Raw genomic sequence first — 24,345 nt, 5'->3', positions numbered from 1 at the left:
GCTTCTTCAAACGAGCCTCGCTCATCAACATCACACAAGCTACTCATCCAAGCAATGTATGATGTGGTTCATTCCTAGAACCAACCCGTGTCCTGCTACTAAGAGGAGATGAGAGTTTGCTCTCTTGCAAAGTTCGGACCAGCCATCTACGGACTGATCTGACCTCTTGGCACTTGCATAGTTGCATTCCGTACTCGTACTTATATGTTCGGTACTTTCAATACGTACCGTACCGGTACCATGCTTTCCATACCCGTAGTTAAAAAAAGATTTAAAGTGACTAGTCACTAATGGTATGTAGGTTGATGTTGAGGAGCTCAAGCGTCACCAACAACAGCATGGCAAGGAGAGCGACATAGTACGTGATGAGCAGAGGAAAATTTACAGACAGCTTCCCGGAGAGCTTGAGAGCATTGATAGACGAGTCACTCGAGCTCTCACAACCACTTCCCTCACTTCTTCAGTTCAGCAAAGTCGTCCTTTCATCTCTAAAGGCACCAAGGTGTATACTCATGGTGGCATTCGAGAGGGAGAGTAATCAATAGAGGCGATCCAAAGCACCAGATGCAAACTCCTCTAGGGGAGAGACCTGGACCCTCTACCATTGTTGAGGAGATACCAGGTACTGATGTACCAAGTGATGTGGTGGAACGGGAGCCGCTATCTGATTTTGATGGGAATCTCCTCACAAATGGAGACTACTCATCATTCTCATCTTCAAGCTTGGATGGTGATAAGCGAGTGGTGACTCATGAGACTTGATTTATTCGCCAATGGTCTTGTGGTAACTGGTCACTCTTACTAGTTAGTGGTTAGCATACCAATATTTACTTTAATCGTGACCACTGACTAATCACATATTCAACTTGTAGCTATTAGCTGCCAACGGCTAGCCTTGTACTTTTATGATTTATGATCGAACATGTATGATGTCATATTATTTTGTGACAGCCATATGGCTATTGGCATTTGTACTAGGATTTCGGATTTGGCAGGACTTCATGTTGTATGCTCGCAGCTCATTTGGCATTTATAGAGCATAGATGTTTGAATTTCAATTGTTTTTTGTGTACCGGTGTTGCTAAATTATGAATGGTTTATAATACATATTCTTTATTATAATACTTTTTTTTTAAAGTGAACGTACTTAAAGTACTTATCCCGATGCGTACTTTACGTACTCGTACGCACACCCTACCATACCACACCATACCTAAAGTACACAACCACTATGGCCTCTTGTAGAGCTGTCTGCTCTTCTCTCACAACCTCTTCTACAATCATGCATAACAAGCTGTTCATTTTGCTAGACTTCAGCATCCACATGATGTCTATTTGGCTGCAACACATGTTCCTCTACTGGTTGTACCATCAATTGCTCTTCAAACATGTCTAGTTGACTCTCGTATTGTCTACCAAATTCAGTCGTAGGCTGATTTACATTTTCAGCAAACACCACATCTCTCCTCTCAAAAATCCTCTGGCTGAGTATATGCTTCTCAACTATCTCAAGTAAATCTGCCATTGCGGGGGCTCGCAGAGGCAATCGGCCGATAAAAAGTGAAGTTTAAATGACTAAATAGCCCTTTTTGGGCCGGGTAAAATACCCTTTTGGGTATATTTTCACACACGAAGCTCTTCAAGCTCATTCATCAAAGCATCAATATCCTCTTGATCCTCAGCCCTAGCAGGCAACGGTGGATCGTTTATCTGCCATGGTCCCTATCTCTATCCTCTTCTCGTATAGGACGAATACGGGTGATAGAGTCCTCCACAGAATGATCTGACTAGCTGGCCATAATGAATCTACCTGATTTTCAAAAAGAAAAGAATTTCCGTGCCCCAAAATCGCTCTCTACCAGCTCTCCAAGTATGATACTGAATAGACTGCAAGGGTGCAACAGTGCCCCTACACAGACAGGAGGGCCATGAAGTCTTTCCACATGCTCACTGCCGCTTAAACCAAAAGTAACCTCTTTCGAGGCGTGACAGTAAGACGAGGGCTACCTCAAAATCCCAACCTTCTCTCACGGATAATGACTCCTTACAGCCATATCCAGCATCATATAAGGCACAAGCTTTGCAGAAAGCCAAGCTCTGATACCAATGTAACAGAAAGGCAACTGTAACACGGAAATCTTATCAATCATGAAAATTGAATAAACACATAAGCATGCCAGATAAAAGAAAGATGACAACTCTGCACAGTAAACCACACTAGGGGCCAGAAGATGGGCTAACACCCCCCCCCCTTTATGATTAGATTACCAAAAAAGAGTCTGCTTCCAAATACAACTTCACCGGTGACCAGGGATTCTCCACTGGCTAGGACCTATCTCTTCCATACAGTATGAAAGCAAAACAAAAACATATACTGAATTTGATGACGATTCTCAGCAGCACAAGAGAGCATTCCCGGCGTAAAGCACATGTAGGACAACCATAGACAGCCCATAGCACTCCCACATCAGCCGGAGACAGCCCTGCATCTTCATCTTCCTCCTGTCTGGCTCACAGAACAAGTCGACCAGCCTTGAAGGGTTGTTTGCAGTAGTCAACCAGCTCTCAATAGGCATAGAAGAGATCGACCAACAGCAATACACAAGCCTGAAGGTCTCTGATCAATAGGGAATCCCTTCTCCACAAATCGGCCAGCTTTTCTGCCCTTTCTAGTGCCCTGACCAGCAGCTTTTTAGAGCTGTAAACAGCCGGCCAGCAGTACGAAAAGCTCCCAGAAGTAGTCGACCAGCTTCCCCCATACACCTGGATGGTTTCCGTCACGATAGAAGGTAGTAGAGGCCTGCCAAAAGCTGGCAAACTGGTCAACTAGCTCCCATGCACACAGAAAAGCATGCGCATGAGCAAATTTGGAGTTTCCCTTCACAAATAGAGCTCCTCTGCCAATACTAGTTGAAACGTGTGCTTTTTAGGTCCAGAATGGGACGCGTACATGCAGATGGCCCAAATCTTGTCTAGAGCCCGTCTTTATGCCGCCACATGTATTAAATAAGTCCTGTCTACTAGTGTGTACAACTTATGAGTTGTCCGGTCACTTATAAGTGTGTGAGAACCTGCACCCATAATTATTAGTATGTGAAATCATAAAGCTATAAATTGGGTTTTTAGGGACACTTACCACCTACAAAACACATGTAGACCACCTGTCAATCCCAAACAGGTTTGCACATACATGTCCACAGGGTGCCCAAGCGTCCCCGGCCCATGGACAACACAGGCAGTAATCTCAAGCATTGTCCAGGCAAACAAAACAAGTCATCTAAATATAAAATCAAAGTCATGCACACACATGAGTGCAGCTAGACTAGAAGAAACAACCATCTGCTCAGTTGTATCAGCTAAAATGTCCAAGGCTTATGATCCTTCTGGAACCTTCAGTACAAAAGATCTCCAGGATAGCTAGTCCCAAAGAATCACATAATGTCACACTCCATGAGCCATACATATACACCATGTCAAGCCCACATGCCACACATGTACTTGTCAAAATACGCAGCGGAGATGATAACCAAATCTGAGACCACAAGAGCAAGTAGAGTGCAAAAAATAGACAGCACAAGAGGAGAGAGAGAGAGGCGTGTAACTCTTGTCTATACACAAGATCCCGAATCTGAAAACTGGATACAATGATGTGGGGGCCATGGGGCCATTTTATATGGCCCCATACATGGGGTCGGCCTGTGCAAAAACAACCGACTTGGCCTACATGTCCACGACCAACCCATACATGCAGTCGGCCAGCTGCACATAGTCAGCCAGTATGCAAGAGAGGTCAGGGACCACACAGGGAAGTCAGCCAGCAACCAGATCATCTGACCAGCAATCGGCCACCATCTGGATCAGCCGGGGTGCAGAAAACTGCCTCCCACACCATGGGAAAAACAGGGAAAAAATACGGGGAGTGAGAAAAAATGAGACCACCTATACAGGGCAGGCACACCCACAACACAGGCCCTGGTGTTTGATAAAGACAGGAGATGACTTCTAACACCCCCTCTCAGCTCCTGGCTGTGAAATCAACCCTAGGGAGCTGGAGTGCCGCCTGAGCGTAGCCTGAGGTAGAGACTTCGTGAAGAGGTCCGCCGCATTGTCCTCCGTCGAACAATAAAGTAGCAAGATATCACCAACCAAGATCTTCTCAAGTACAAAGTGATACTGTATCTCTATGTGCTTGGTCCGGGCATGGAAGACCGGGTTCTGAGCAATAGCTATACAACTCTGGTTATCACACTGGATGACTGTGGGCTCCTTCTATGGAAACCCAATCTCGCCTAGCAGCCTCCGCAGCCACACAACCTCGCAAGCAGCACCACAAGTAGCCCGGTACTTTGCCTCTGTCAAAGATAGGGCAATAGTTGGCTGCCTCTTACTGCTCCAAGAAACTGCTCCTGAGCCGAGGGTAAAACTGTAACCTGAAGTAGATCTCCTCGTGTCTGGATCTCCTCCCCAATCTGAGAAACTCCAACCTTGGAGTCTAACGCCATCCCCTCTTGTGTAAAAGAGTCCTAGATCCTTCGTACTCTGCAGATACTGCAAGATCCGCAATCCTGCGTCCCAATGAGACTTCAATGGCGTCTGCATAAAAGAGCTCAACAGCCCCACGGAGAAGCTCAAGTCCAATATGGTGTTCAGCAACCAGATCATAGAACCAACCAACTTCCGATACTGCGAGGCATCAACTGGCTCACAAGGATCATTAACAGTTAACTTTGTGTTTGGCTCCATCGGCGAAGTAATAGGCTTGCAGTTCTCCATCCCAAAGGCCTCAAGCAACTCATGAACATACTGCTGCTGAGAGACAAAAAAAACCCTCTGGGTCTGCCAGATCTCCAATCCCAAAAAGAAGTGGAGTAAGCCTAGGTCGGTCATCTCAAACTCCTTTGACAAGGCAACCTTTGTCACCATTTGGCCACCCGAATGGTTCACTCTTGCTTTCACACTATGTACATATTGGATTGGTGTCAACACTTCACATGATAACAAAGATAGGGTTGTATGTAAAGCTTGGGGACAGCTCAAAGATCAACCCGCTTTGTTCATGTTTGATGATTGTGCATCTGAAAATTTCATATCCACTCAAATGGCAGCTGCTTTGGATATTGAAGTGGAGGACATGGGTCCTCAAATTGAAGCAGGGACTGCCTTTGTTGGTAGAGAAGTGCAGGTCATGCCTATTTTTGGCAAGTTGCGCATACACATTCAAGGCTATGTGGATCATGAGGATTTTCTTGTGGCGGCTTTGAATGGCTGTGGTGTATTGCTTGGAAAGCCTTGGCATACACGTATTGATCCATGCAAGGCTTACAAGACTAACAGGATCACCTTCATGCATAAAGGCCGAGAACATGTAATTGGTGAAGAGGGTGATACCATTCCCCTTGTATCTCATACACAAATTAAGAAAGTAATGAAAAAGAGTATTTTTGCGTACTTGATTTTTGTAAGAGATCCTGTTGAGGAAAATGATGTACATGTAGACACTCTTTGTAATGATAGGCTGAAATTTTTGCAAGAGCACAATGATTGTTTTGCTGATGAGTTACCAAATGAGTTACCACCTGTACGACCGGAAGATCATCGCATTGATCTTGTGCCGGGTAGCTCACCACCTAATAGGCCAGCCTATCGTGTAAGTGCATCCCAAAAAGAGGAGATCATGAAGTAAGTAAATGAGCTTCTTGAGAAGGGTTTGGTTCAGCCAAGCTCTTCCCCATATTGTTCACCCGTCCTCTTAGTTCAAAAGAAGGATGGATCCTTTCGTATGTGTGTGGATTATAGAGCTTTGAATAAGCTTACCATCAAGAATCGGTTTCCGATTCCACGCATAGATGACATCCTTGACAAGTTGGATGGATCGGCATGCTTTAGCCGAATTGATCTCAAGAGTGGATATCATCAAGTGCGTGTAGTGCCTGAGGATGTACACAAAACTGCTTTCAGGACAGCATTTGGGCTTTATGAGTATCTTGTTATGTCTTTTGGTCTTACAAATGCCCCCACTACATTCAATAGAATGATGGATCACATATTCCGTGGGTTGAGGAAATTTACAGGTGTCTTCTTTGATGACATCCTAGTCTTCTCGAAGACCGAAGAAGAGCACAAAGCTCATTTGGCTATTGTTTTTGAAGAGCTCCATAAGCATAAACTCTTCATAAATGCAAAGAAGAGTGAGTTCTTCTTGTCAGAGATACATTATCTTGGGTATATTGTGTCCAAAGATGGAGTGCGGATGGATCCTGCAAAGACTGATGCAATTCGGACTTGGCCCGAATTGAGTTCGGTGCATGAGATCCGTAGTTTTCTTGGATTATGCTCTTATTACCGCAGGTTCATTCGGCACTTTGCATGGATTACTTCTCCTTTACATGATTTGACAAAGAAGAAGGCCGTGTTCAAATGGACTAATGTAGAGAGAGATGCATTCCTCAAATTGAAAGATGCAACTACTCATGGTCCAGTGTTGATCGTTCCGGATTTGCAAAAGCCTTTTTGTGTGGAATGTGATGCATCTGGAAATTGCATAGGGACTGTCCTTAATCAAGAGGGACATGCCGTGGCTTATGAGAGTCGTAGATTGCATGATGCAGAGCTATCTCTTGGCATTTATGAGAAAGAGCTCTTGGCAGTAATTCATGCACTTACTATACCTTCTTGGGGCTGATTTCACTGTGAAGACAGATCACCAGAGTTTGAGGTATTTTCTTACTCAAACTAAGTTATCAGAGAAGCATATTAGGATGGCCAATTTCCTCTCTATGTTTCATTTTCAGATCTTGCACACACCGGGAAAGAAGAATGTAGTGGCCGATGCATTGTCACGAAAGCCGTATGTAGCAGCTATCTCGGTTGCCTCTCATGGGGACTTGTCTACCATGCGTGATTTGTATCATACACATGCTGATTTTGCCACTATTTGGGCTGATTTGATGGCTGGTCATGCACATGCCTCATATGTGATCAAAGAGGGTTATCTCATGAAAGATAATTGCCTATGTGTGGTGTCTAACATGAGGCAAAAGGTTTTGGATGAGTGCCATGCTCCTCCATATGCTGGTCATAGAGGCATAATGCCTACTACGCACATGATTGAGCGGTATTTCTTTTGGCCAGGTATGCGGAAGGACATAGAGGCACATGTACGTGCATGTATCACCTGTCAAAAGGTCAAATTTGATAGGCAAAAGGCACCAAGTTTGCTTCAGCCATTGCCTATTCCCACGCAGCCATGGGAAAGTATTACAATGGATTTCATTATGGACTTGCCACGTACCCAACAAGGTAATGATGCAATTTGGACAATTGTGGACAGGTTTAGTAAGCAAGCTCATTTCTTGCCGGTCAAAAAGACCATCAAAGCTGAGCATATGGTTAAAATATATCTTGCACAAGTGTTCAAACATCACGGAATGCCGAAGTCCATTGTGGGGGATAGACATCCCAGGACTACAAGTCTCTTTTGGCGGGCCTTATTTGATAATATGGGCACCAAATTGGACTTCTCATCAGTTTATCACCCTCAAACGGATGGGCAAAGTGAGGCTGCAAATTCAGCCGTGTTGGATCTCTTGAAATGTTATGTGGCGAATCAGAAGTCTTCTTGGGAGAAGTACTTACCACTTGTGGAATTTGCATACAACAACACGGAGCATGCATCTACGGAAAAGGCCCCGTTTGAGATTGTTTATGGTAAGGTGGTTTTGCCACCCATCCTTCGCACAAAGGATGAGATATTTGCAAAGCTGATGAGTATGTAAGAGACTTGGATATTGCTTTTGCTCAGGTGCGGACAGCCATTGCAAGGTCACAAGACAAGCATAAAAAGGCTGCCGACAAGCATAGAAGGCAATTGGATGTTAAAGAGAATGATTGGGTATTGCTGAAATTTGAGAAAGCAAGACTTGCAAAGAGGCCTGGCAAAGAGGGTGCATATCCTAAGCTTGCAACCAGGTCTATGGGCCACCATTTGGCCACCCAAATGATTCACTCTTGCTTTCACACTATGTACATATTGGATTGGTGTCCATGGCTTTTGGAATGTGCCTATGCATGTGATTGACACGTGTCATGCTGTATAGTTGGATATGATATTCCGCTGGGACTTGATGTTATCATGCCCGGAATATCTGGAGAACTTGGCTTTCCGCTGGGACTTGTGCCTTTGTGTACATGCCCGGAAACGTCTGGAGAACTTGGTTTTCCGCTGGGACTTGTGCCTTTGTGTACATGCCCGGAAACGCCTGGAGGACTTGGCTTTCCGCTGGGACTTGTGCCTTTGTGTACATGCCCAAAAACGCCTGGAGGATTGGCTTTCCACTGGGTCTGGTATCACATATACTTGCTTGGAAACACTTGGTCTTATATGGTTTCATGAACGGAAATTGCTCATGCCAATGCTGCATTGCATAGCATCTTTATGTGCTTGCCTGCATAGCATCTTTATGTGCTTGCCTGCAAATGAAATTGCATACTGTTTTCATGCGTGCATGACCTATGTGTAGTTCCGGGTAAGGGGACGCCCGTCCGTGAACCGTGCGTGTGAAACTGTCTGCTGACATGGTTGTGTGACATGTGAACAGGTGGTAAGTATTTCCCAATCTAGGCTCAAATAGCCCTTAGGACTTAGCCAATATTTATAAGTGAGTGCGTTCCCATTTCATTAAAGTTTGGGCGCCCAAAAGTCACTTATAAATTATGACCGCTTCCAAGTTCACACTCACTGAAGTCCCGAGGCGAACAAGACTCAATGTCCAGGACCTGATCCTCCCCTTTTACTCATAAATGGGCATCTCCCCATGTCCCTTCACCTGATTGGACCCCAATTCACTTACTTATTAAGAGAAATTCGTGTTTTCTCTTCATGAGGATTTTTGGAGGCTGAAAACTCTGTTTTTCCACCATTTCTCTCCATTTCCAAGCTCTCCATAGCCATACCCAACTTGCTAGGGTGTTTTCCAAGCTTCCAAGAGTGTTTCCAAGTGCTAATCACTCTCCTACTCACTCCCAATGACTGAAATTCAGCAAAACAGCTCTCATTTTTGCTGTAATTTCTGGTCTTTTTGCTGAAAACTCTAATTTCAGCCTTCCTTTCTCAAGTTGAACCATAGGGGAAGCTTTCCCAGGGTTGCCTTCATCCTCTTGAAGACTTTTGTCGCGAAGGATTGCAGCAAATCGAAGATATCAACACTTCTAAAGCTTCCAATGCGAAGGCTTCCGCTTGCAACAACTTCTATGAAGACTGGTAAGCTAATTGGACAATGTATTGTCATTACTTACTCAGTAGAAGGGCAGGACTCCTTGTTTAGCCGCCCTGTGTAGTATCTCTCTTGTCCTATGTGCTCTTGAAGATGTTGCTACCTTGCTTGGTAGAACATAGAGCCAATGGTAGAGAATATGGGCACTGAAGTCGGGCCAGGCATCAAGGCAGCTCCTTGGTGATCTACATCGACATACCATTGTTTTCTAATTGCTGAATTTCATATGCATTGGCATGGAGGATTTGGCAATGGATGCCCGTAAAGCTATGTATTGAATTTCTCCAATAGTAATACAATTTACTCAAGGGAGGGGTCGGCCGTTCCGGCTCATTGTATGTCTCTTGTCAATTCAGCAATTTACTTCTTGTATATGAGCAAGTGTCCTTCAAATCTTAGTGTATTTAAGTGTATTGATTAGCATTGTGTTCAACCAAGTCACAACCTTCGTCATGTCAATGTGCTCCACATGACCGCCGGTGAGAATGAGATCATCCACATAAAGGATGATAATCGTAACCATGCCGCGTTCCCGAAAGAGATACAAGTTGGGATCTGCAACCGATCTCTGAAAACCAGTCCGAACAAAGAAGGAATCAATCTTTTGATTCCAAGCCCTGGGAGCCTGCTTAAGACCATACAAGGCCTTACGTAACCTGTAAACCATCCCTTCTGATCCTGGAACAACAAAGCCTCGAGGCTGCTCAACATGCACCTCCTCCTGCAGGTCACCATTAAGGAATGCAGATTTTACATCCATTTGACACACTGGCCACCTCTGAGAAGAAGCAAGGGCAAGAATGGTCCGAATCGTGGTCATCCGTGCTGTCGGTGCAAAGGTATCCTCGTAGTCGATGCCTGGCCGCTGAGCATAACCTTTAGCCACAAGTTTGGCTTTGTGTTTGTCCACCGATCCATCTGACACATATTTGGTCTTAAAGATCCATTTGACACCAAGGACTGACCGTTTCGACGGCCTCGGTACCAACTCCCATGTTTTGTTCTTCTCGATGGCATCAAGTTCCACCTGCATGGCTTTCCTCCAAGTATCCTGTGAAAGGGCTTCCTTAACGGAAGTGGGCTCCTTGTCCCGCATAATACGAGACATCAAAGCATAGTTTACTTGAAGAAGCTCCGCTGTATTGCTTTTGTCGCGCACTCTGTGCGATCTTCGAGGGCCGTCCTCTGTGGTCCACTCGGAGGGTAGCTCTGTGACACCTAACTCCCGAAGGGTGTCCAACAACCACCTGGGTACTCGAACAGATCGTGGAGCCTCCTGCCGTTGTGGAGGCTCTACTTCAGTTGCGGGCTCAACCTCTTGTACTGACTGAGATTGATCAACTGGAACAATGGTCTGGGAATCATCATCAGACTCTTCTGGATCTCCAAGAAGTGGCGGCTCCTCGACAGTGGATACTGGAGCATGCTCATCAAAGACCACATCCCGGCTGACAACAATCTCATTCCTCTCTGGATCATACAACCTGTATCCCTTGGAAAGAGAATTATACCCCACAAATATAAGCTTGCAGGATTTGGAGTCAAGCTTCCCCCTCTGCTTCTTCGAAATATGTACATACGCATCACTCCCAAAAACACAGAAGTGCGAGACATCAGGTTTCCTGCCAAACTATGCCTCAAACGGAGTCATATTAAGTACTGAAGTCGTTGGAGACCGGTTGAGGGTATGGACAGCCGTTGCCACAGCCTCTCCCCATAATGGACGAGGAAGATCACGATGCTCCAGCATGGTCCTCGCCATCTCCACCACAGTCCTGTTTTTGCGTTCTACAACTCCATTCTCTAAAGGCAATCCTGTATTGGCCAGTTCCCTCTTGATGCCATGATCTGCACAAAATCTGAGAAATACATTTGAGAAGAATTCACCCCTTTGTCAGCCCTGAGAGTCTTTACCTGCAATCCAGACTCTTTTTCCACCATCACGTGCCAATCCTTGAACCATGCAAAAGCTTGGTCCTTCTGTGAAAGAAAGTAGACCCACGTGAATCTGGTACAGTCATCAACAAGTAGCATGAAATAGAGAGATCCTCCCAATGATGGTGTCTGCTGAGGTCCACACAAGTCAGTGTGAATCAACTCCAATGATTTTGAAGCCCGCCTGGAAGCTTGCTTCGGAAAGGATTCCCTATGCTGCTTACCACGTATGCAAGAACTGCAACGTCCTTGCTTGCTGCCAACATCTCACAAGCCAACCACCATCTGGTCCCAGAAAGCTTGCCGCAGTGCACCACATTTAAGTGGCCAAAACGAAAGTGCCACATATCTCCGACCTGAGAACCTGTTAATGAGGAGAGTGCAGAGAGCTTGTAGATACCATTCTCCACACCGCCTTCCCAAACAACCTGGCCAGTCTCACGGTCCCGTAGAGCAACAGAATGCTTCTCAAATTCCACCCGAAAGCCAGTCTTGCATACTTCATGCACTGACAGAAGATGAAAACCAAGAGCAGGGACGTAAAGAACACAGGAGGCATGCTTGCCCCCCTTGCCGTCAGGAATAATCTCCATCCGGCCCTCACTGTGTATCGGAATGGTGGAGTTGTCACCAATGAAAATGCGACCTGACTGCCGTTTCGAATCCAAAAAGAAGTCACGAGACGGAGTCATGTGCCTGGAAGCACCACTGTCCATTCCTGCGTATCCTTCGCGGTGAAGCCAACTGCCTCCTTGCTCGAAGGGGATGAAGCATTGGAGTCCATCATCTCTAAGTGCACAAATGCAAGAGTCTTTGCAACTGAGGCTGAAGAATCAGCACTCTTCCCAGTCCGCTCTGAGGACACTTCCCCCAATAGTGGCCTTTCTCGCCACAATCATTGCACGACCGCTCGGCATTCAGTTTCTCTCGTTCTGTGTCAGGCTTCTTCTCAGAAGACTTCTCCGGTGAAGCCTTCCCTTTGCCCTTGTTGTTATTCCGGCCTTTCGGCCGTTGGCCAATTAAGGCCTCCAAACCTCCGCTGTGAGGAGGGTTTGTGAAACGTTCCTCCTGGTCCAAGACCATGGGCACAAGCTCCTCCCAGGTAATGGTGCTGAGCCTGCCACTAGTAATCAAAGAGGAGTAGAAAGCGGAATACTAAGCAGGCAAGTGGGACAGCAAAGTAATGGCCATATCTTCTGATGATATCTCCTTCCCAGCCTGGAGGACTTCTTGCTGAAGGGCCTGCAGCTTGTTAATGTGCTCCCGCATCGTCGACAACTTTGCAGGGTTCATAACCCGCATCTGCACTTCCAAGGAAATCCTCTTCATGGGCGATACCCTGTTATAAAGAGAAGCCAAGTGCTGCCATATGCCTCTGGCCAGCGTCATATGCTTAACGTGATTGATTACTTGTGGTGTGCAGTTGAGAAAGATAAATGACCGGACCCTGGCGTTGACACGATCCCACATCTGTGTCTGTGGCTCACGGTCCTTCGTTGATGTGATATGCAGCGGAAGTCTTTGTATTGGAAGATCCTGTCACACAAATGCTCACACCGTCTTCTGTATCCTGAGTTTCGTGAGTTTAGCAATCCACTTTAATACTTCAAACTTTAAAGAGATGAGAGAGAGAGAGATGAGAACTGTACACCAGATTGGGTCCTGAATTACCCACTGAAGGGCCCCCTATCCCGATAACGAGATAGTATTTGCTTTATTTCTTTAGAGAGAATGACTGTGGACTGTAGATAAGCCAAACGCAAGATCTCGGAGGATCGGAGAGTGGCTGATCTGTACACTGCTGTAGAAACACCTCGATGACCTGATCTCGAGCCTATGCTCGAGCCTATGCACTCTTCCCAAGGGCATGAGGAAGGGCTGCACACCTGAGGCTGAGAGAAGAAGAAGGTGGACTGTTCTACACTATGTTAGAATGCTGAAAACACTTATGAATGCTGTGTTACCTTCACCAAATGACTGCTGCATGTATGGATGATGCATAGAAGGCTGGACACTGATGCAAACAACAGATTCAGGGCTGGAAACTGCTGTAGACTGAATCTTCAGGGCTGGAAACTGCTGTGGACAGAAACGCTGAAGTGTAGAGGTGCTGTGGACTGAAACGCATGAGAAACAGGGCTGGAAACTGCTGTTGTACAGCTGGAACAGAAACGCAGGACTGCTGCTGTACGGCTGGGCAAAAACGCAGAGAAGATGCACTGTTTGCTGGCATTGAACTATGCTGAACTGTGGGCTGAATCTGGGCCTGAACTGATGCTGAATTCAGGGCTGAATGATGCTGAAGGCAGGCGCCTAGGGCTGACTGAAGCTATGGTTCTCAAGGGGCTGGAGAAGCAAGCTTATGGGCTGGATTAGTCTTGGGCTGAAAGCAAGGAGGAGGAGAGCTCTTAGCACAATGAAGACTGAATGAGAAAATAGGCTCTAGGCAAGCCTATTTATACTAACTGGAGGTTGGTCATTTAATAAAGTTTATATTTATAAATGCCCAATAATGCAAATAATGCTAAATAAATACTAATAAACATGGAAAAAATACCAGATAAATCCCAGTAAATTCCCTAAGGCTTTGGGGATGTTCTAAATGATGCACAAGCATATGAATGCATATTATGCAGGATGCAGAGTGCTTTCTGATGCAAACCCTAAGGCTTCTACTGACTCTACATGTATGAATGATTCTCTCCAAGTGGGTTAAGGGACTTAACTGACTGACTGACCCACTAAGGCTGAGGAATGACCTACGTAGCTCGTGCCTGACTTATCCTGGACTGAGGATGTACAATGGGGCCACGGCGTACGACAATTATCATCCTATTGGGTTCTAAAACTGTACAGCTGTTGCACTTCTGATGATGAGCCATCTTGTCACCATGCACTGAGTGCAGAGTGCATGTGACAGTTGACAATAACTCCCCTTCCTCTGCTTCCGGCCGTGAAACCCTGATAGCGATGAAATTAGCAAGGTCATATGACTCCAGCACAGACTCCATCATAACCTTCCAGATGCCGTAATTGTTCCCATCTAACTGACGGTCCACTGGGAACGTGGGGAGAGTTGGGATCTTCACATGCTTCTCAGCCAGCTCTAACAAATCTACCATCATGGGGATGTAACTGAAAAGGGTGGGTGGGTGGGAAAAAAAAAACTTTAACCTGCAAGTGGCTGTCCAGCAACTTAGCCCGCCTTCCTCTTGCTACTTCTCTTCCCGAACAGTCCCTAACAGTCCACCGATCAGCAACGCAACAATCCCCCTCTTGCTCAGAAAACTCCCAAGATCTTTCAAGAGCCTAGGGCTCTGATACCGTGTCAAAATACGCAGCGGAGATGATAACCAAATATGAGACCACAAGAGCAAGTAGAGTGCAGAAAATAGACAGCACAAGAGAAGGAGAGAGATAGGCGTGTAACTCTTCTCTATACACAAGATCCCGAATCTGAAAACTAGATACAATGATGTGGGGGCCATGGGGCCATTTTATATGGCCCCATACATGGGGTTGGCCTATGCAAAAACAGCCGACTTGGCCTACATTTCCAAGACCAGCCCATACATGCAATCGGCCAGCTGCACATAGTTGGCCAGTATGCAGGAGAGGTCAGGGACCACACAGGGAAGTCGGCCAGCAACCAAATCATCCGACCAGCACTCAGCCACCATCTGGATCAGCCGGGGTGCAGAAAACTGCCTCCCACACCATGGGAAAAATGGGAAAAAAATACGAGGAGTGAGGAAAAATGAGAAAACACCTATACAAGGCGGGCACACCCACAACAGAGGCCCTAGTGTCTGATAAAGACAGGAGATGACTTCTAACAGTACTATCATGTCAGGCTCCATGAGCCATACATGTACTATCATGTCGCGCTCCATATACCATTCAAGCACACCATGTCAGGCTCCACCAGCCATACATGTATTTCATGTCAGGCTCCATATGCCACACATGAACAGTAGAAAACAGAAGCTGTGAGGAATTTTGTGATAGCTTTTGGAAGCACGAGGTTGCAAGGTGCTAAGAAACACATGGGTGTTTATGAGCAAGAGCTCATGGTTGTAATTCATGCCTTACAAGTATGGAAGAATTATCTTTTGGGAGCTGATTTACTATCAAGACGGATCATCAAAGTTTGAAATATTTTCTAACTCAAACTAAGCTTTCAAAAAAGCACATTAGGATGGCCAACTGTAATGTGCACAGTGTGTATCTACCGTATGCTACACGCACACAAGACTAGCTTCGAGGTTTGGGGAAGCTTGGAGCTAGGCGAGCTGAGTTAGGGATAGACTAACGGGTAGGCACCCAAGTATGGACGGGCAGGCGCCCAAGTGTGGATGCCCGATGACCGGCCAAGAGCCTATAAAAGGGTGGCCAAGGTTAGTCATTAGTTCATAGAGTCTCGCGTGTCTTTGTGAGAGCCCTATGGTCAGAAGCCTGGATCTAGTGCAGACGTGCACCTGCTTTATGCAGCCGAGGTCGGCAGCAGTCTCGAGGCCCGCGAGGGTAGCTTCGTGGCAGTATGGGACGTCACGAGGTAGAGATTGGTTGGTACGTCCATCTAGTTAGCTCAGCTCGTGGCTCGGTGGGGACAGCCAAGACTAGTGGGCTTGCCCACGGCTGTCAAGGTTGGGAGGTGAGTCAGGCCTGCACCCCCTTCACGTTTCTTTGGTTTGTTTGCAGGTTTCGAGTCTTGTACCAGGAGCGTTCTACGAGGAGATCCTATGGGGATTTGACACCAACTTCCTTTCCATTTTCATTTTCAGATTATACATACCCTGGGAAAGACGAATGTAGTGGCCACATATGAGCACTTGTCACCGGGATGCATGATATGTATGCCATGGACGAGGATTTTGCAGCCATATGGACTGATTTGCATGCCAAGACAGCACACATGCCTTATGTATGCAAGGATGGATATCTCATGTATGCTAACAGGTTATGTGTGGCAAAGAACTTCATGCTCAAGGTGATGGAAGAGTTCACCTGCTCCACCCTATGCTGGTCATAAGATTCAAGAGTAGCTATTGTTGGCCAGGCTCAAAGAAAACTAGTTCCATTATTTGGGCACAAAGGTACTTGTAGAACACTTGTGCATATGTCCTAGGCTTTTTTAAAGATAGAAAAGAGTACGACGGAATCACACATTCGGCACACACAAGTCCTAAACTATTGTCTGTATATGTACAAGAAATAAGTAGTACAACTGAAATTCAGGTACAAAGGATATGGCTGAGTGAAAACATTAACTCCAACCTTGTGACCTACTAGTAGTACACTCGTTGCTAGCACTTCACCTATAGAGAAAAGCTCTGTAAAGTCTCAACACAAAGACAAGAACATGATTATGATGATTTTCCAATATACATATATATATGCATCGATAATGCCAATCGGCCAGCAAATATGCTATTGGTCTACTGTCGTGGCCTCCTGCGCAACTTGCCATGTCATCACTGCCACACGGCACCTACGCTACCCAACCACTCCTACATCTCTATTCACGTGCTCCCACACCTGCTACCCGCCGACTATATGTAGCATGCGCCGAGCTAGGACCATGTGAAACAACGAAGCCTTTCTTTAAACCTAAGTTTAGTGAGTCTTTAGCAATCCTTTAACACAGCATACATGAATCTGAAAGAGATGTCGTAGAGACAACACCAAATGGGGTCCCAAATTACCCACTACCCCCCCCCCCTCTCAAGCAGGAGTATTTGCTTTATTTCTTCTGTTGGAGAACTGTATACAAGTTGAACTGTGTCCACAAGACTGCGCAGACAATCTGACTAACTGACCGCCAAACGCAAGGACAAAAGCAACCAAACGCTGGGCAAAACTGTGCATAAGTTGTAGGCAACTGTGAAGCTATCTTCGAGAGAATACACCGGCCTGAGACTGAGGGTAGGTGTGTTGAATACTCCTGAAGAGACTAAGCTGCTTTGCCTTGGGCTAAAAGCACGAGAGTGGCTGTAGGTATGCACAAGCAGGAGCCTAGGCATACATGCTTGACTTAGCTTGATGATCTCTGAATTTTACCTGCTGAATTATGGGACTGAACATGGCATGCCTTTTTATATTGCTACTGGATGTTGGTCGGCTGCTTGAGGCGGCTGTCAGCTTGTAGAAAATCCCACGACTGGGTAAAGAATGGCATTTAATGCCTGGTCGGCTGATTGGGCTGGTCGGCCTGCTGCATTTGTTGGCCGACTAGCATATCAACTGGCCGACAGCAGTCTGGCCCTGACCGAATGCTTGTACAGGCCATATGGCCTGTCACCTAGTCTTACTGGGTGGCTAGGGGTACTAAGTAACCCTTGCAAGGCTTGCCCAGGGTAGGGCCTGGCCCCTTCTACATGGAATGCAACTGAATGCTTAACATGCATCCTACCGCTATGGCTGACATCTACATGCACCTATATGATGAACACTTGTTGAATTCTCCACAGTAGGTTAAGAGGACTGACCTGACACTTACCTCTATGGCTGGGAAACTGACCTACGTAGCTTGTGCCTGACGTGTCCCAGACTGGGGCTCACAAAGGGGTCACGGCATACGACAAAATATCCTAAAGGTTATTAGTTCTGTACATGATTCTTGCCCTGTTGATGAGCCAGTTTGACATCGTGTACCACAATGCATGGGTGTATGTGACACTATAGGCCAGCCACACATACCTAGGGTGAGGTGTGTCACATTCTCCCCCACTTGCATTGCAACTACTTGCGGCTATACGGTATCCATATAAAGTGCCCTCTATATAGAAAGAAAATGTCCCACGAGACCACTTTACATCCAGTGCAAAGGCTCACGTTCCATTCTCGCCGCATCAGCACAAAGCATAGTTGCATGAAACAGAAACGGCAACGACAACGGCCAGATTCTGGGAAACGACAACGGCTCAAAACTAGGAAACGGAAACAGCTAGAAAACAGTTGATGTATGATACATAATATAAAAATAATGAGAAAATTAATAACTAGGGAAAAGTTTGAGGAGTACACCATCATAATTTAAAATAAATAGTGAGCAAAATTTGTAAAAAATCACTAAGGAAGCACTAGATGAGACAAATCAATGGGTGGTTTTTTATTGGAGATTAGAAAACGGAGAAACAGAAACGACTCTCAGGAAATGGCATTTCCGCGTTTCCGGGCTAGGAAACGGCCGTTTCCTGTTACTATGGCACAAAGACTTGCAAAGAAACCTACGGATGACCAACTGCTGCCCGATCCAACACTTCCCATTTGTCCAACCGTTCCTGAAGAAACACTGCAAGGTGCTGACCCCTAAGTATCCTTCGGTAGCTCACGAAGAACACGCTAGCAAAACTCTACTATCCACACTCCAACCACGAATGCTTCGACTCAAATGGATCACAATACTTGCCTACAACCACTCTACTGCACCCTGAAGGAAGAAAGCAAAGACAAGAACCAAACTTCCTAGAGGACTTGCACCAAATCTGTATCCAGTAGTATTGCTTGGCACCTGTATGTCTAGACCACCATTTGTTGTGAAACATACTCCAAGAGTCCAAGTAATACATCCGCTGATACACCAAAGCAAAAACTCTGGACTATCGGTATAGTCTCCAAGAAATCTGTGCACTAAGAATACACACCCATTGGTATAACTTCCCAAGGTTAAGATAAATTTGGTCATATGTTCTCCTGTGGTGCCTCCTAATGCCAGACAATGCAGAAACTCCATCCAAAGCAATCGACAGGAAAAAAGAGTCCTCTTGTACTATCCCCAAAACTAAAACAACCACCACTAAGGCCAAAGATTCTCCACTTAGCGCAAACGACAACCATGAGGACTCTCCCTCAAAGACCTAACCGAAAGCTTTTCGAGTTTTGAAGAAGCCTCTTCCTCTGACTGCTCCTCCAAGGTCCTCAGTCAATAATTCGCGATGTGCTCAGTGGAGTCACTCTTGAAACATTGACCGGACATTCGCTTGGCTTGAAGCTTCTCTTGAGAGAGTTGTGTCTGTGACACTCCCCCACTAGAAATTAGAACCGTTGTTATTCTTCATGGCCTTAACAGCTCCTTCTTTAGGAATCTCCTTGGCCTTCACGAGTCCCAGGCTTGGGACCCTCCCACGTCTTGAGGGTAGACGAATCACATCCGAGAGATCATGGGGCCGATGTTCACAAACATCGACGTGCAAGGACGGTTTCAAACCATCCACAAAACACTCAACTTACTTCGATGGTCGGACGGTCCTCGGAAGCATGAGCCAAAGCTTCCAGAAACGTGCTAGATAGTCAATTATCGCCTGCTCACCCTGCTTCTGGACAAAGCACTCCCATTGCCACTCTAGCTCACGATAGTAGTCCACAAGAACAAACCGATTCAAGAGCGCCTTGTGAGAAGCATCCCAACAAGTGAAAGTGGTGCCTAAGGTGGTCTTCCCACCACAAGAGGGTTGCACCTATCAAAGCTGCATGTTCCAAATGGAGCTTAAAAACGTCAGAACCACTTGTTACTAGAACCACTTGTTACTGCCAATGTGACAGCCATCTCGCTGGTCCATCTAGTGGCGACTTCTTTGTCCATCTCGTCGTTGAACTTGGAAGGCTTCAAAAGCTTCAATAAATGAGTTCTTTCCTCACAAGGAATGGAGGAAGAACTCAGCAAACCAGTAGTCCCCCCATGAAGGCAAGCGAGAACTATCCGAAGAATCCCCCGATGGTGAGGGACTCCACGAAGGAGACTGCCAGTGACGCAAACAGCCTCTGACATGCCAACTACGCGTAGGTGTATAATGATGACTATCGGACCTGTTGTGCACCCCGTTTTTGCCCCTACCGATTGATTTATTGATTTTACAAGCTAATTTGCACCGATTCAACTATGCCATATAGGCTGTTTTTGGAAGAGTTTCTGGATGTTTACATATACATATTGATTAGGGTGCATATTGTATTTATTGATTCACCTCTACTTTATGCTATATATGAAGGTTTGTGATTATTGGGAAGATCAGTACCCGCAACGGTATTGGTAATTCTACATTTGTGTTTGATGTTTTTGGGGCAAGCGACAAAAGCACAGATGAAGGCCTATGAATATGGGGAAGATCAGTACATTCACGAGTATTGGAATATCTACATCAAGATATGGTGTTTTGGACATATGTTAGAGACCTAGATGTTTTTGTAACATTGGTTATTGTATTTTGGATAATCTTGCCTTTCTCCAATGAGGGAGAAGAAGCACCCCCCACACTTGTACATATGAAATACTCCTTGGCAATAAAATACTCTTTTGTTTGTGGGGGTAGGGGGGGGGCGCTCATTCCAGCCCAATGTGGTGTCGCTTCCACAAATCTCTTTCTTTTACAATCTGTGGTTCAAGTTTTTATTGAATGTGGTTGTGGCCATCCATAAGTGTTTGATTTGCATTAACAGTAAGTGTGTAAAGCCCCTGCTTCAGTTACATTCATTAAGCTAATCAATATAGCCAAGCTTTCATAGAAAACATTTGAAGACATATGCAAGGTGCAAATATGTGAGACTATCAAGGGACTAAGACACACACGTCAGAATATATTTGTTAACTGGCATACCGAGATGAAGTCAAAAGCTTTCGTATCTTCTTTCTTTGCAAAAGCTGCTGCTGCTGTAAATTTTGAAGTTGCATCTCCCGAAAAATCAAAGCCATCCCCAAGAACTATTCCAGATCCGGTTGTTCCTTGAAGATGCCCTCCATTCATCACACTCATACCCATACTAAGCCTCTGTGATCCAGCCATTCCACTTAAAAGCTGTTGCTGAAAAAATGCATTACCAGGTACTGCCATCCCAAAGTTTTGTGGCATCATTATGGGTGCTTGATAACCTCCAGACATTCCCATTGGAAGCATGACCGAGGAATTCAGATGGGTCATTTGAGGATTTAACAAACCTCCAAACATGTGAGATGAGATAGCATTGCTGTGATGAGGACCCTTTACAGATGAAGACTTCAAAGAGGCATCACCATTTTCAACAAGTCCATTCAACTGACCACCATTACCAGAATCTTTCAAAGAGCCACTCCCCATCAGGTCGGCCAAGCTGTCAGAAGATGCAGGTTGGTTGACAATGCTGGGCTCATCTTTTTCATCATGCAAACCATTAAGTAAGAGGTCAACCCCTCCTCCTGCTGATGACCTGTTATCTAAAGACAGACCTGAAAATAAGTCCCCATTCAACTCATCTGCTGTACTGTCTGAGGTGTGGAAAGATAGTCCAGCAAACACATCATCAGAAGCAGTTCCAGCACTCGCTTCTGCCTCCCCGCCCCACAAACCTTCTCCTAAAAGATCACCTGTTGTGACAGATAAATTCGAAATAATATCCCCCGCTGTTGAAGTTGAGACATGTGGCACACTCTTTTCATCAGCCAACAAGTCTGACTCTCCAGTGTCAATTAGATCGGGCATGTCATATACCACACCAGGCTGTGGTACACCCTTAGGATCTGCTAGCCCTTCTGACGACTCCTCATGAGAATCCTTTTGAGAACCTCCAAGATGATCGAGGATCTGTTCTTTGACAGAAAAAAACCTTCAACTTCCATGAAAAGCTAGCTTTACAAAGAAAGCTCGAATACTCACATTGGTAATAGCAAGCCACCATGCCAAAGACTTCCCTTGAGAATTAGTGTATTATAATTTATAGAACATGAGCTACCAACTGAGACCTGGTTGCATACCTTGAGAGCTTTATCCCTTATGGACGTCTGAGGCGACTGAAGACAATCGTGGATAGCACCTGCATCTTCTTCAAAAAAATCTACCACTGTTCCAAAGAAATCATGGTCATGATGGCGCACTATTGCCTCAAGAACACATAAAGCCTTAAATCGAACCTGTAATTGAAATTCAACCCATTAGTCCTTGAATGAGGACAGAGCAAGAATTGGAACTATCCTTGACCATGGCACTGAAAGTGCTGGGAGTGTCATTATGGTTTTTGAAAAAAACCTGCCAAGCATGTGAATGTAGCTTTGATTCCAATGCGCAACAAAGGTTCTTTGGATCCAGTTTCACAACATTTACTAAGAATTTTTGCACACTTTCTCGCGTAGGTTGTAACCGCATCCCTCCCGGAGCTGTGATAGTGTCTAGAAGTCTTTCTTCCTGTGATGCCCCCCCTCGGCCGTTGTCTACTTCTGCCCTCGTAATATTGGATTCAAGATGAGAAGCCCGAGAATTGTATGTAGAAGACCCCGCGATTGCACCCGAAACCTCTGAAGCAGCTCTTGAATCTGGTCTCTCGTCTCGTTCAAATCTGTCAAATGTCTCTCTTTCTGATGTGAGAGACTTCCTCAGGCTGGGACCCCTGTAGCTTCCAACATCATTTCTCATATTTCCAATGTTGCCCCCTGAATAGCCACTGATCATCGTCAATCCCTGCTTGATGGAGGCATTCCCAAATTCTATTACATCACTCACAACATTTGTTATTGAGGGTTTCTTTCCATTTGTAGCTACAGGCATCTCATAATTGGTGCTTCCAAATCCCATAATGCGCTTGTTAACCTCTTCTGTTTGTGGAAGTTTATCCTCAGAGGCAAAAATGGCAGCTATTGCTTCATGCGCAATACCTCGCACTGCCTTGTTAAGAGCATCACCCCTCAAAGCATCAGGCTGACCCTTGTATTCAAAAAGCTGGCGAACCACTGCTGATTGGCGCTGCATCTGGCGTTTGAACTCCGGCCCACCTTTCACCACAACATATTTGATCATTCTGAGAGTCTGCAAAGTCCAAACATTTCCTTTGCTTAAAGATGGATGGGATGCACCGATGGAAAGCAAACTACAAACTACAAATATCACAAAGAGGCAATCACATATAGCAGACTCCATACTTAAATATAAACAGAGAGATGATAATGCAAAGCAGGATGACGTATGTGAGCAAAGGCCTTTTTTTCGACCAAAAAAAAACACTTACCTTCTGTTTAACCCGAGGACTCCTGCTATCTAAGCGCTTCATAGTATAGTCCACCATCTCACGGACCATGTCACTTGAGGAAGTCCGGAGCATATCACAAATCTCATCCAAGCGATAGACAGGAGCCACTCTGTCATCATCTGTCACAACCTGATCAATGAGGCGAGTCCTCCTATAAGCCTCCACAGCTCGCTTGCTGGACTCCATCTCTCTTCTGCTTTAGAAGATGGAGAGGATAGCACAGCTTAACCGGATCAATGATATTTCTGCAGAAGCCAACGGATCACTGCCGTGTCTTCTACTGTTGAACAGAAAACATGATACAGTCTCTGCTACTGTTGGTTGATCAGAAACCCAGGTACTGTTATTTGAAAGCCTTACCTGGAACTCTTGATCGGAATTCATAAAAATGTTGGTAGAAAGCCTTGATACTGTTGATCGGAAACCCTGCTACTGTCGGTTCAAAACCCTAACACTACTGATCCGAAATCCTAATACGGATTGAAAGCCCCGCTACTGCTCTTCGCAGATCTGCAAACGCCAAATGATCCACGGCAAGAGTGAAATAATCCACCCACAGTGATCAGGCCCTAATATTCTGACCAGAAATCCTCTTCTCGCTAACCAAAAACCCCCTAACACTGCTGATGAACGGAAACCATAAATCTTCCCTCTGTTCTAAACAAGGGAAGAAGATCATACCCGCTCAAATTTGGAAGTCCTAAGCCAATACAGAAGCTTGAGCTCCGCCATAGCCAAAAGCTTCGTCTCCAGTAATCCGAAGAGAACGTGGTAGAATTCAATCGTCCAACTTGTTTGCCGACGATGGGCCAATAACTTCGAGGTTATTTATGTCATCTCCTCTGTACATTTTTTATCTATCAGCACATGTTCTTTTCCCACTGTCTTCTACCAATATGGCAATATGTTAGGAGATTAAGAGCAGCGTCCCACGCTTTCTTGCTTAGTTTCTCATTCATTAGTCATTCTTATACTTCAGAAGTTCGGCGATTTTGCATTATACTTGTGAAGTCTCAGCGAATAGGAGTTCCTAAGAACACTTTGTCACAAACCATCCCCTCCTAACATGATTTCGTCCTCGAAATCGAAGGATGTTCGTGCCCAAAGAAAAGACATATACAAGTGACTATGTACAAAGGCCAAAAGT

At 45.5% G+C, this 24,345-nt stretch overlaps 1 protein-coding gene across 4 annotated transcripts in view; it reads right to left on the bottom strand.

Moving 5' to 3' along the window:
- LOC147630033 (protein MODIFIED TRANSPORT TO THE VACUOLE 1-like) overlaps nt 1-24,092 on the bottom strand; it is a 29,639-nt gene extending 5,547 nt beyond the window's left edge. The window contains exons 1-6 of one of the 4 annotated variants that reach the window (XM_086811644.1): nt 23,880-24,092; nt 23,559-23,708; nt 23,178-23,443; nt 22,205-22,978; nt 21,934-22,089; nt 20,804-21,763 (exon numbers count right to left, since the gene is read on the bottom strand). In XM_086811644.1, coding sequence (XP_086667770.1) covers nt 20,804-21,763; nt 21,934-22,089; nt 22,205-22,978; nt 23,178-23,384 — 2,097 coding nt within the window. In that variant the 5' untranslated portion in view covers nt 23,385-23,443; nt 23,559-23,708; nt 23,880-24,092. Of the gene's footprint in view, nt 1-20,803; nt 21,764-21,933; nt 22,090-22,204; nt 22,979-23,177; nt 23,479-23,558; nt 23,709-23,879 lie in introns of all 4 variants that reach the window. The other 3 variants (XM_086811642.1, XM_086811645.1, XM_086811643.1) reach the window with 3 other exon arrangements.
- Nucleotides 24,093-24,345: the final 253 nt, after the last annotated feature.

The sequence above is a fragment of the Cibotium barometz genome, chromosome 17, assembly GCF_041138505.1.
Source record: "Cibotium barometz isolate CiBa-2024 chromosome 17, ASM4113850v1, whole genome shotgun sequence".
Classification (NCBI taxonomy): domain Eukaryota; kingdom Viridiplantae; phylum Streptophyta; class Polypodiopsida; order Cyatheales; family Cibotiaceae; genus Cibotium; species Cibotium barometz.
Note: the sequence above shows the minus strand (reverse complement) of the source record. Positions and strands in the feature narration are given on the sequence as shown.